We start from the raw sequence: 13903 nt of genomic DNA, 5'->3' as shown, positions 1-13903 counted from the left end.
GTCGGATATCATACAATCATTTTCCTCCCAGGGCTTTGGTCTAGAACTGAGGCTTATAAAAGTATAACCCGGTAGGTATGTTCCGCACACTGCGTGAAACGACTTTTTAAATTTTATTTTATTTTATTTATTTTATTTATTTGGAGAACCAACAGCTATGACAATACCATAGAAATTATAGTGGATACAGAAAGCCAATTATAGGAACTCACAGGTAGTAACACAATACTAAACTAACAGGTACTACTTATACTAAGGTTACGCACTATCGCAAGCACATATGTGAACAAAGCCAACACAAATTATATCTAGTAAAGATAAATTGAAAGTAACAAAGATACTAATTAATAAGTAACAAAATGAGGAATATTAAAGTAAAAATATTAATAATACATTTGTAGGTATTTAAGAAGGCGACAACACGCTCACTCAATAGACTCGAGATATCTCTGCACTACATTACGTCTCACGTTAGGGGTTCTACAGTTGAATATATCAATATCAAATTCTTTAGACAACTCGTTAAGGTTACGACTGGCGCGCGTTAAAAAACTATTCTGTCTGTATTTGGAAGATGCATTTTTGATTGCTAATGGGGGATGATACCTTTTAGAACGAGAGGGGGTTTTGAAACACAGTTTACTTAGCAACTCGGGGCAATCGATTACACCATTAGTAATACTTATTAGGTAGCTAATATCGGCTACTTCACGGCGTTTTTGTAAAGGGACAAGGTGATGGTGCTTACATATTTTAAGATAGTTGGAAGAACTGTAGGGATATTTTAATTTAAAGCAAAGGTGTTTTACGAATTTTTGTTGAATGCGTTCGATTCTGTCTATATATGTATGGTAGCAAGGGTTCCAGACCTGAGAGGCATATTCTAACTTACTTCTAACATATGAACAATAAAGCACTTTAAGCGTCTTAGCCTGAGTGAAGTGAATAGAATTGCGCATTATAAAACCTAGTGCTTTATAAGCGCCACTAATAATGCTATTGATGTGATTATCAAAAATCAGTTTTGAGTCGTGCATGACACCTAAATCTCTCATACATGATACTTTGTGAAGAGTTTGGCCCTTTAAGGCATAGTTAGTGTCGATTAAGTTACGTTGGCGTGAGAAGGTCATTGTAAAACATTTAGAGGGATTCAAATCTAATCTGTACAATTGGCAGTAATCGTCAAGGCGTGCAAGGTCAGACTGAAGTAATATAGAGTCAGCAGCAGATTTTATCTTTAAGAAAACCTTCATGTCATCGGCGAAACATAGAAGCTTAGAATGCAGGAGACATTTGTCAATATCATTAATAAATATATTAAAGAGCAATGGCCCTAGTAATGACCCTTGCGGTACCCCACTAGGAACAGTGACCCAGCCAGACATATAATTATTTACCACAACAGCCTGGGTCCTATTCTCGATATAGGATATAAACCATCGCAGTAAATCCCCACTTATCCCGATGTTATTCAGCTTAGATATTAATAAACTGTGGTCAATACGATCGAAACATTTGCTGTAATCAGTATATATTACATCAACTTGGGACCCACTGTCCATAGCTTCAGTAACATAATCGTTCAATAGAATAAGATTAGATACTGTAGATCTACGTCGCAAAAACCCGTGTTGATTAGCACTAAAATAGTTACTTAAAGAATTATAGACTTGTTCAAACACAATTTTTTCAAGCACTTTTGATATAATACATAGTTTGGAAATGGGCCTGTAATTCGCAATATCAGTTTTGGGTCCTTTTTTATGTACTGGGGTGATAAAAGCAGACTTCCAAATGGAAGGTATAGAGCACTCTGCGAAGGAACGCTGAAAAAGCATAACTATCGGCCTCGCTAGGTTCTCCGCACATTTAATTAAGAATTGTGCTGGGAGCTGATCGGGGCCTGCGGACTTGGAGGAGTCTAACCTAAGCAATAAGGTGGTGACGAGATCTGGGTCGACCTCAATTGAATTTATGTTGGCGATTGACTCAGTGCTAGAGACAAGTGAGTTACAACTTGTCGAATTAATAGATGGTGAAAAATTGGTAAAAAAATAATCAGAAAAGGCTTCACAAATATCTTGTCCTGTATTAACCGACTGATTTCCATACTTCATACTGCTGGGCAGACCGTGGGAGGTTGATCGTGATTTGACGAATGACCAGAATTGTCATGGTTTAATAGATAAAAATTTGGGTACTCTCTCTCGTATTCGATTAAAAACTAAACGCAGGCTTTTCCAGATGTTCAAAAATAATAATACCCAGACATACTACTACTCGACTTCTGTTTCTCTATTGATTCCCCAAACATTTTGTCAGTGACTAAAATATAAAAACAGAGTTGAAATATAAAATCTCGGCGTAGGTACCTGTGCGGCCACGCAGCGAGCGTCCGCCTCGCGCGGCCCTCGCCGATCAGCTGAATGAGCCTCAACTTGTTGTTCACTGTGCGCTCGTCTGTGTCTTTCGCTGAAAAAAAAAAATTAAAGACAATTTTTTTTTCAAGTAACTTATCTAATTATCAGTGATCGGGGATTTCTATGCCACACCGCGGGATATCAAGTCGAAATGGTAATATGGATACGCCGCTTGGCCCGCGATAGGACCAAGCGGCCAAGCGGCAGCCAACTACCGTCCAATCTCAGTCACCTCCATACTCTGCAAGATTATGGAGCGTGTACTGAACAAGCGGCTCCTATCATACCTAGAGGATAACGATTTACTCAGCGACTCTCAGTATGGCTTCCGCGGGGGTCGTTCGACTGGAGATCTTCTGGTGCATGCTACTCACCTTTGGAGCGAGGCAATTGAGAGGCACGGTGAAGCCCTTGCGGTATCTCTCGATGTCTCTAAGGCATTCGACCGGGTCTGGCACGCAAGTTTGGTGAGCAAGCTTCCAGCATATGGGTTACCAGTTGGTCTGTGCAACTGGATTGAGAATTTCCTGAGCGAACGTTCCATTCGGGTGGTGTTAGATGGCTACACATCTGACCAATGGACTATTAATGCCGGCGTTCCTCAGGGCTCTGTTCTGTCCGCGACTTTATTTCTGCTACATATCAACGATATGCTAGTCCCAGATACTTTTGGCTATGCCGACGATAGCACTGTCGTGGACAGATATCTCTCCAATGCTCGGGCCAAAAAAGAGGAGGTACAGTCTTGTCGACGAGCTATGGTAGACCGTCTGAATTTGGCACTTAAGGCAGTGTCCGATTGGGGTGACGCAAACCTGGTCAAATTCAACGCTACCAAAACGCAGGCGTGTCTGTTCTCTGCCAAACGGAGTCCATTCGGCCTGACTCCGACTTTCCGGGATGTATCCGTACCGATATCCAACCATCTTCAGCTACTTGGCACGAGTATCTCGTCTAACCTGAACTTTGGGGCGTATATTGAATCTCTGGCCAAATCTGCAGCTAGACGATTAGGCGTCCTCGCTAAGGTCAAGCGGTTCTTCACACCAGGGCAGCTCCTTCAGCTTTACGTAGCTCAAGTTCGGTCGTGTATGGAGTACTGCAGCCACCTTTGGGATGGATCCGCCAAGTATCAGCTAGCCGCCTTAGATTCCATAGACAAACGCGCTAGGAAGCTTATTGGAGATGCGGGATTGGTAGAGGCTAGACTGCAGAGCCTTGAACACCGTAGAAAGGTAGCTTGTTTATCGGTATTCTACAGGATACATTTCGGGGAGTGTGCGATGGGATTACATAATCTAATCCCCCCATCTCCGTTCTGCCACCGTGGGACTAGACGCGGACTTGCGTTTCACCCTTACGTCGTTACTCTGCCGCTGATTAGAACTAAGCGCTATGCATCCAGCTTTATCATGCGAACGGCTAAGGAGTGGAATTCACTTCCTGCAAATCTATTCCCAGTCCACTATAACTTGGATCTCTTTAAATCGAGAGTGAATAGACATCTTTTAGGTAAGCATGTTCCATCCTAGACTGCATCGGCACTTACCATCAGGTGAGATTGTGGTCAAATGTTTACCTTTTTCCCATAAAAAAAAAAAAAAAAAAAAAAGGAACAAAACTGTTCGAAAAGTAAACACTATTTCGGTGTTGGTAATTCGTTTATAAAATAAAGAACTGTAAAAAAACAGTGTTGGTTATGATTTAAAGAAAAAATATTATTAAAAAAATTATTAAGTTATACAAAAATGTTCTTATAAGTATATATAATAATTTAAGTAAAACATTAAAAAAAAACCGTATATGTCGGGATGTTGTTTGTCATTAAGACACGTGGTATTTTTGCACTTAATAATATAATGAGTGCAAAAAGCAGCTGCAGTGCGGTTTGTATTTACAATGTCATTCTACGGTGCTAATAATTAGTAGATAAGATAAGCGTTTGAAGAAGTGATTCAGTCGGCTTAGATAAAGGGTTAGTATTTCTCCTCATTGTTTTGTCTCGTGTTTTGTTGTTATTGGTTGAAACAGATGAGAAAAGGACAACAATAGATTAAATGACAATAAGGTCAAGGGAAAGTAGTAAACACATTTACTTTAGTACTTCGGTTCGTTAAGTTCGCACGTTGTGTATGTGATTTTGATTGATGGTTTCTTTATACTTCGACAACTCTGGCTTGTTTTATGGACTCAGTGACTTGATTATTATCCCTTACGACTACTGTGGCTTTTTTAACGGACTTTTGATTGTAATATTGGTTTATTACTGGGATTAAGGTTTTTAAACCTTACTGTCAAGCATCAGTTGCCATGTCGCGGAGAGCTCGCCCCATGTCGCGGAGAGCTCGCCGCATGCCTAAAGAAGAAACTGTACAGAGTTGGATAGAACCCTATGTCGAATTGCTGTATGAATCGACTACGAACTCCATTTATTGCACAAAGTGTGAAGTCAACATTGGTTGCCGAAAAAGTACGGTGAAGAACCACGTCGAAGGAAATAGACATACAGGAAAAACTCGAAAGAAAAAAAGAAGATTTTTACTATGATCTGATCCAGTTTCTGATTTTATGCATCATTCCCTGGAATCAAATTGAAAACCCGGCCTTCACATCTTTTTTTGAAAAGTATTTGTGCTGCACATGTGGTGATAGCCTTTCATTGCCCAGTGAAACGACGATAAGAAAAACATATTTAGAAAAGTTTTATCGTGACAAAATAAGTGCTATACACGGCCAGATTGAGAATGAAAAAATATGGATATCACTCGACGAAACAACGGACTTCCTTGGCCGATACATAGTGCATTTACTGGTAAAGCCGTTGAAGTTAGATGCTTCTAAAAAAACATATTTGGTGGCATGTAAAATGTTAGAAATAGTAAATGGGGAAACGATTTCTAATTTTGTTGTTGAATGTTTGAAACAATTGTGGGGCGATTCATACGAAAGCAAATTTGAAAATGTTTTGTTAATGTGTACAGACAGCGTAGCATACATGTTAAAGGCGGGGCGACTTTTAAAAAATATATTTCCAAAGTTGAAGCATGTAACTTGTTTGGCTCATGCGCTTCATCGGGTGGCGGAAGATATTCGTTCTCAATATTCGGACGTAGATGCTTTGATTGCAAACTTTAAAAAAATATTTCTGAAATCTCCGAGTAAAGTCAGAATATTAAAGGAAAAATTCCCGAACATGCCTCTACCTCCTAAGCATGTTGTTACAAGGTGGGGAACTTGGCTTTCAGCAGTCTCATATTATGTTAAATATTTAAACGAAATAAATACAGTTGTAACAAGTTTAAGAGCTTCGGAAGCAGTATCAATAAAAAAAACTAAAGCAATATTAAGGAATCCCAATATAAAGAGCGATTTGGATTATATTCATGAACATTTTAGCATAATCGAGGTCACCTTAGTTTAACTACAGGAACGAGATACGTCAATCATCGATGCCCTAGAAATCTTTGATGAAGTCCGGACAGTTGTAAGTTGGAGTAATAGTTTACGCATAGAGAGTATAGAGACTAAAATAGAAGCAGTCATGGCTCGAAATCCGGATTTAGATCTTGTCAGAGCATACGCCGAACAAATATCACACGAATCCGTATCCGATGAAATTTCTATATACAAATTCGCCCCGCTAACGTCGGTTGAAGTAGAAAGGTCATTTTCGGCTTATAACTGGATCTTAGATGTCAAGCGAAATAGATTAACATTAGGCGCCGATATATTCATAACTCGATAGAGGACTGTCCGCCTGCCAAACTATGGAAATTTTTGAAGTCACTCGGAGTGGGCAGAAACCAACCAACATGTTTAGGTGATGTCGATGTAGAAGCTATTAATAATCATTTTAGTGCCTCTTCGGTTCCTCTTGATCCATCTACTAAGCTGTCCACATTATCAGTCCTTGCCAATTCTGTACGATCTGACCTACCTATTTTCGAGTTTAGCAAAATTTCGCCGCAAGAGACTATCAGCCTTCTCAAATCTATTAAGTCCAAGGCCTTCGGTGAAGATAGCCTGAGCATAGATATGCTCATTCTCGTTGCGGATTTCATTACTCCTATCTTATCCGATATTATTAATTTTTCCTTGTCCTCGGGTACCTTTCCTTCAGCGTGGAAGTGCGCACACGTTATCCCTCTCCCTAAAACCTCCAATCCTATCTCTTTCTCCCAATATCGCCCTATTTCCATTCTCCCTGTATTATCAAAAATTATAGAACATCATGTCAACCGTCAACTCCTCTCCCACCTCAATAGGAATTCCCTACTTAATCCCTTCCAATCCGGTTTCCGCCCCGGGCATAGCACTATGACCGCTCTGGTTAAAGTCACCGACGATATTCGTCTTAGTATTGAAAACAAAAAACTTACCATCCTGGTTCTTCTCGACTTTAGTAGCGCGTTTAATACGGTGGACTTTGATATTTTACTCGGCATCCTTCAATCGTTAAATTTCTCATATAATAGCATATCTTGGTTCAAGGAGTACCTGTTTGGAAGGCGCCAGCGTGTTATGCTCGATGACAAGTTGTCTGATTGGTGCGAACTAACAGCTGGCGTTCCACAGGGAGGGGTGCTTTCTCCTCTGCTGTTTTCTATTTTTATTAATGGTATCACAGACTCCCTTACATCCTGTTATCATCTCTATGCGGACGACCTACAGATCTATGCAGCGGCAGGCATTGATGATGTTTCTTCCCTTGTCAGTCAAATAAATGATGATCTTGAATTGATTCGCAGCTGGGCGTGTAATTTCGGTTTAAGAGTCAACGCACAGAAATCGCAGGCAATTGTTATTGGTAGTCCTTACTATATTACCAAGCTCTCAGACATGGTGGTACCCGACATTCTTTTTGATGTAATGATGAAATGTCAGGAATGTTAAAACGTGTTTTTAATATTGTCGCTTTGCGTATGTTTTGTCCCTCACGGAGGCACGCGTATAGCTCATCTATGTAATACTAGGTCTATGGGATTTACTACAGTGTCATCTATTGATAGTTTTTCTCAAACAATCGAGCTATTTAATGTGTTACAACGGCAAGAAACTAACTGTCTAATAATGCGATAGATGGCGCTTAGAATAGTTCATGCCATTATTTATTTATTTTTTTCTGCGTCGATTTACTATGTGTAAATGGATGTTTTAAAAGGTTTTTGTTGTAATATAGTAAATAAATTAGAACTATACATGTTAATTTAAAAATTGGCAAAATTTCAAATGACACAAATATCTATTTAGGCCCAATGGTGCTCTGAGTGACATCTCTTGAATTTTTGTGGAACTAAGCGAGGCTTGTATGGGTTGGCGACTCTATATATATTTACTTTATGATGTAACTCCCATCCCCTTCTCCTCTACTGTTAAAAATTTGGGTATCACCATGGATGAAACGCTTTCTTGGTCTGCGCACACGGCTGAGGTGAGTAAAAAGGTGTTTGCATCTCTCCACTTTTTAAGGCGTCTCCAGAACTTCCTACCTGTTCACACCAAGCTGACTCTTACGCGATCCCTCTTGTTGCCACTTTTAGATTATGGTGACATTGCGTTTCTGGACCTGAGAGAGGAGCTGCTTGATAAGCTGGAGCGTCTGCAAAATGTATGCATCCGATATATTTTTGGGTTGCGGAAATATGACCACATCTCCGACTTCCATTCTCAGCTCGGTTGGCTTCCGATCCGTCGGCGCAGGGTACACATCCTGTCACTGCTCTTCAACGTCCTTTTCAATCCAACCTCCCCACCATATCGTCCATATCTTTCTGAAAGATTTACTTACCTGGCGGATGGTAGTGGTCATCGCTGGAGATCGAGTGCGAACCTGACTCTCGCTGTACCGTGTAACAAGACTCGGTCATACTCCAGGTCCTTCACAGTGCGCGCTGTGCAGTTGTGGAACAAGTTGCCGTTATCCCTTAGACAGTCCCAGTCGGTAGCATCACTCAAGATTAAATTGCATAAACTATGGCTATCCAATGACTTGTGTTCTGGTTGAGTACTAAGTATTTTTATTTAATTATGTTTATGTATATATTTATTTCTATGTATGTATTTATATTAATATGTATTATATATGTGTATTTATATTAGAATGTAGGTTAAAGGTTTTAATTATTTACTTGGGTAATAATTGAACCATAATTTACTTTTCTGTACATGTGTTCGTTTGTCTGTCATTTTCATTTGTCTACTCTCAATTGCTCAAAGGTTGACTGGAAGAGATCCCTTATAGGGATAAGTTCGCCTTTGTACATTGTATACTTTCTTTTAATTGTATCTTAACCTGTCTTATGTACAATAAAGTGTTTACATACATTTACATACATAGATAACATTGAAAAAATTATGGTTTGTTATTTTAATTTTATAGAGACCAAAAGTAATAAAAAATAATATGTTATTTAACATTCGAAATAAATGATTATGTATAATATACAATTTTTATGTGAAAACTGACTGTTATTTTTATATATATATTTACTTACCTAGTTTTAAAATCTTTTGTTAGCAATAAGAAAGTTATAGTCTGATTTTATACAATTTCTAAGATTTTAATTCTATGTAATTTGTTGATTTTTGGAAGATAATAATGAATATTGTTTATGTAAGTCACGTTTTTTATTAAAAGAAGACCAACGCGTAACCAATGTATCGTTCTACTGACATTTATTTTCACGCGTTTACTACCTGCAACATGGGTACATTGGTCTCGACTCGGTCGTTGAAAGGCAATGCAAAACTGATAAGGTAACGCGAGCTTAGTGGTTTTATTGATATATTCAATTGATCTGTAATCAAATTTTCAATTATTAATAATAATAATATATGCAATGCATGATTAATTGATTAACAGTAACATGCCAAAACACTCTCCTATATCGCACACGAATCCCGCGGCATATCCATACTAGCATAATGATTGAGGTCATTCACCCCAAGTGGCATAGAAATCGCCGATCACTGCTAATTATGTAAAACATTACCTTTTTACAGATCAACGCGCAGGCTCAATCACTAAGATAAAAGGTACCTTAAAATTTAAAACACATAAGTACCTTTAGGTATATTTCAAATATTGTAGAGGTCCCTAAAAGAGTAACTTTGGGAATACAACCCCTAAGGACGTGAAAATGGTATTGAAAGATTCTGTCGAATTGTACCCGGACGTCTGGTCACTACACCACTAACTTCCCGTAGTAAAAGTTCTAAGGCCACTGTCTGATCATCAAAATGTACCATCCCCACACTGTGAACTGTACATCGGTGGACCTTATGCGTTTTGTAATAAGGTCCACCGATGTACAGTAGAAGTGTTGCAGCTTGTACCGGGTTAACGGATAACGCTAGAACGCAAATTTGGACTGAATATTCAGTTTGTTGTGTAGATTTAGGAAAAAAATTGTGAAAATCAAGTCAAATGTGAAATGCAAGTGTTAAAGCTAGGATATTGTACTCACTGGCGATGACATCCTTCATGACGTCTATCTGCATTTCTAAAACCCCTCTGTGCACAAGTCCGACCAGTGCGGGGAAGGGGAGGGCGCGGTGAGCGAGACGGGCGAACCACGAGCTGAAGCCCGCGGGGAGAGGGAAAGAGATGCGAACACACGCCAGGTAGTACTGCTCTAGCACTTTGAACACTATTAGCGCGTGGGTGGCTTCCATTTCTTCACTGAAATAAATTAACACTTATTTTACTTATGTATTATTTAATTTAGTAGTAAACAGCTGACGGTACTAAGAGTATAATTTTTAAATTAAAGGAAAAATAATGTACTCTGAAGCGTCTCCAATGCGAAAGAAAAGAAGGAAATGATTCAGCAAGGTCGAGTCGATCAAGCTTGACTAACACTAACACAACACAGTTAATTAAAGCGATTAAACCGACGTTCCAGATGGTCCCGAATACGAATTTCATTCAAATCGGCTTTTTTTTCCCTTAAAGTTACATATGTGGCTTAACGTGAAAAAAAAACACTTTAGCGTAAAACTAAAACAAAACGAATCATTATCAAAATTAGTATAGATCCACAAGAGCTGGCTCAAAGTTATTAATATTATTACAAATTATTATAAATTTTAGCCAGCCTTCATGATTAAATCAAACTGTAATATATAAATTAAATTCTACGATAATATTTCATAAAGAACATAAAACGATCATACAACCAACATAGAAAAATAAATTAGTAACAAAACATAAACAAGCCGACACCCGCTGTAAAAACAAATGAGTGAAATTATACAAAACAAATGAGAACGAAAAACATTGGAAACCAAAAAATCCTGCCGAAACAAAATTAACACATACAAAAAAAAAACACGGAATGAGCTGAATGAAAACGAACCAAATTCCTAAAAAAAAGATGAACCAAATGAAAATGAAATCACGTAACCAACAATACGATGAAGCGTCTAAAAAACAAAAAAACCGTTAAGTTTTTAAGTCGATTAACGTTTAAAATTACAAGTTAAGATTTTGAAATAAAGGACATTTGAACTTTAATTATTTGAATTAAGTGTTATCTTATTTTACTGGTATGGTAAGAATGTCAAGTCACGGAACGCATTATTTTACACCGAAGTTATTCCGCAGACTCAGGCAGATATTTCGGACCACCAAAAAAGTAGTATTAAATATCAATATTACAGATGTCTGAAAGTTCGGATCGGTAACTTTTTCAAACTAAATTCACAACGTTAATCAACTGTCCAACCAACTTCAACACAATCACTCATTATCATTTCATCGACTGATCGAATCGAGTCTCCAACCAACTCGAACACAACAATCATACATGAACGCGAATCCCTTCTGCTGCGTGGTGGAAGCCCCGACGGCCTTGCAGACGGCGCGGCACAGCGCCCGGGCGGCGTCGAGCTGCGCCGACACGTAGCGCGTGGCGGCCGCGTGCACGCTGTCCGCCGTCCCGCTCGCACCCCCGCCCGCGCCCGCGCCCGAGCCCGCCCCGCGCAGCAGGTGCGTGCTTATGGCGCGGAGGTTCTATCGTAAAGGACGATGACTGATTGGAATGGAAGTTTAGTTTATCATGTAGGTTTGGGGAAAATGCAGAAGTTTAGTTTTGCCGGAACAATGATGAGAAAACAAAACACCTAGTGTTGGATCAAGCGAACTCTGCATGGCATTTGCAATGACAAAATATGGCGATGTCGTCATTAATGTCAAAAAAGACGTTAATACAGACACTCTCTTATATAGTTCAGTTCAGGACAATCTCATCATTTCTTAAAATTGCCCTGTAAAATTACGTTCTGCGAAAAAACACTACAGAAATATATTATTAGTTAAAATTTACCCAACGAAACAGTTAGAAAAAAATCTTAATGAACTGCTACAAAAAGAAATTGTGAGATTCCGGCAGTCCCGTGGCACTGTCTTAAGAATAATGTTTGTAATAACGCGTCGTGGTTGGACACGGACAGACGCTGAGGGGCCGCAAACCTTAGAGAGCTCCTATAGGTCTCCGCCTGGGGCCATGGGAGGAAGGGGTGCACGGTGAGTTTTCATCATGACAATGACATGACATATTTTTTATTGTTGTAATTATTTAATTTTAATGTATAATGCTTATTCGTTTTATCATTTAGCTGACATTGTTTCTTTATTTATTTTTCTTTCTTAGATATAGTTATAACATATAATGTAATATAATAATCGTAAGTCTCATGTAAACGTTTTGGTGCTACACTGTAAGTTTATATTGAAATAAATAAATGAAATGAAATCACGCAGTGGTTACTCATAGAGACGTCTGAATGTCTGTCAAGTTACACCAGTTTGACAGCACTGGCTTCCCTCGAATGCGGCTGACCCTCGGTGCTGCCAGAGGTCAGGGGGGTACTGAGTACTCAACTCACTGCCGCAGCGACGCGCACTTACCTACTAGCCGCACGCATGTCTCGAAGAACGGTAACGCGTCGTAGTCTCAGGACACTGCCTGATTACAGGACTAATGACTAACGCTAGGGACACGAAATTTTAAATGGAGGTTTAGTTCTTCAAGCACATCTAGTTCAAAATGATAAATATTAATTTTGGTGTAATAATTTGAAGTAAGGTGTACTTACCGCCGCAGTAACGTGCTCCTGCCTGCTCGCCGTACAGACGTCTAGCTCGACGAACGGTAACGCGTCGTGGGTGGACACGGAGGAGCGTCGCGGCGCCGGCAAGCCTGAGAGGGCCCCCAGGCCTCCGCCCGGGGCCATGGGGGACAGAGGGGTGCTACCGCGGGATAGAGCTTCCGGCTGCGAGCAAAATATTTTTTTTACTTGTCTGCTATGAACTAAGCTATTATGGCATACTATTTAATGTTTGATATTATAAGACATTAACAAATTTTATTGAAATATTCATTATAAAACGATTTCTGCAACTATAATGTTTATGATGCAATGTCTTTGTATAGAACAAAAAACATCAACGCGCCTTTTTTCAATGATATCTAGTTACCATGATAAAAAAAAGGATAATTAGTCATAATGGTATATACTTGATAGCAATGCATGGTCATGGCCAGTCGCTTAGAGACCGCCTGCGGGTCGGCCCGCGCCGGTGCGGGCGCCGACAGCCGCCGCCACAGCCGCGTCCAGGCGTCCTCGCTGAACTGGCAGACGCGCTGGCGGGGAGCGAGGACTACGCTGGCTCCGCACCAGAGCTGCTCTTGGCTCACGCTCACACATACATCTCTGACCTACGGAAAAATGTAACCCTAAAATTAACACTCCATTACGTGAAAAACTAGAGGTCCAAAACGTGAACCTTGCGGTACTCCAAATATAGTTTATAAATTAGACTTGATTTGACTTACAATTATTTTCGGAATTTTTCAGTGAAAGTAAGTTATGAATAATTCAGGACCTCTGTTATCATTTTCAAAAAGCAGTGATTTAGTTTTTCTTAGAACCTCAGACATTATGTTCAACCAATCAAATGCTTCCGAAGTGTCATACAAACAATTGCCAATATAGAAGCATCTTTATCTCAAAATCTTGGGAGAAGCCCAAATTCAGTAAATTTTGTATACAAAATGTGATGATATTGAGTTAAATTTCAGTAAATTTATTAATTTTAATAATAAAAATATTTGAAGTGACAATGGATACACCTTACCCTGACGTCATGGATCTCGGTCTGCAGCACGCTGGGTAGGTAGTCCAACAGTGGGACAGCGGAGGCGGGCAGAGAGCGCCTTGTCAAAGAGAATGCGCTCGCAATGAGATACTCTTGCATCACTCGGACGAATACGTCGCCGTCTTTCGGACGCTGGTTGAGACACAACCAGGATATCAGCTGCAATAAATATATGTATTTGAGAATATTGAAACACTAAAGATCAATGAAAACGCGTCTTTTATATAGTCACCCGTTTAAATGTTTTCATTACTCTTTACTTGAGTATAATTTTAGAACGATCGTATATATTATAAATATATAATGACTCAATCAGACT

General features: G+C 39.4%; 1 protein-coding gene and 1 long non-coding RNA gene across 2 annotated transcripts in view; one reads left to right on the top strand and one right to left on the bottom strand.

Moving 5' to 3' along the window:
• Window positions 1–13903, bottom strand: part of LOC134790143 (protein pigeon) — a 35201-nt gene that overhangs the window by 7994 nt on the left and 13304 nt on the right. The window contains exons 9-14 of the mRNA XM_063760934.1: window positions 13564–13743; window positions 12944–13144; window positions 12522–12698; window positions 11231–11436; window positions 9890–10104; window positions 2376–2475 (exon numbers count right to left, since the gene is read on the bottom strand). Coding sequence (XP_063617004.1) covers window positions 2376–2475; window positions 9890–10104; window positions 11231–11436; window positions 12522–12698; window positions 12944–13144; window positions 13564–13743 — 1079 coding nt within the window. The remainder of the gene's footprint in view (window positions 1–2375; window positions 2476–9889; window positions 10105–11230; window positions 11437–12521; window positions 12699–12943; window positions 13145–13563; window positions 13744–13903) is intronic.
• On the top strand, window positions 4232–5276 carry LOC134790144 (uncharacterized). Its single transcript, XR_010144160.1, has 2 exons — window positions 4232–4910; window positions 4947–5276. It is a non-coding gene; the product is annotated as an uncharacterized LOC134790144 (long non-coding RNA).

This window comes from Cydia splendana, chromosome 4, assembly GCF_910591565.1.
Source record: "Cydia splendana chromosome 4, ilCydSple1.2, whole genome shotgun sequence".
In the NCBI taxonomy this organism is placed as follows: Eukaryota; Metazoa; Arthropoda; class Insecta; order Lepidoptera; family Tortricidae; genus Cydia; species Cydia splendana.
This window is presented reverse-complemented; position numbering and strand designations above follow the sequence as displayed.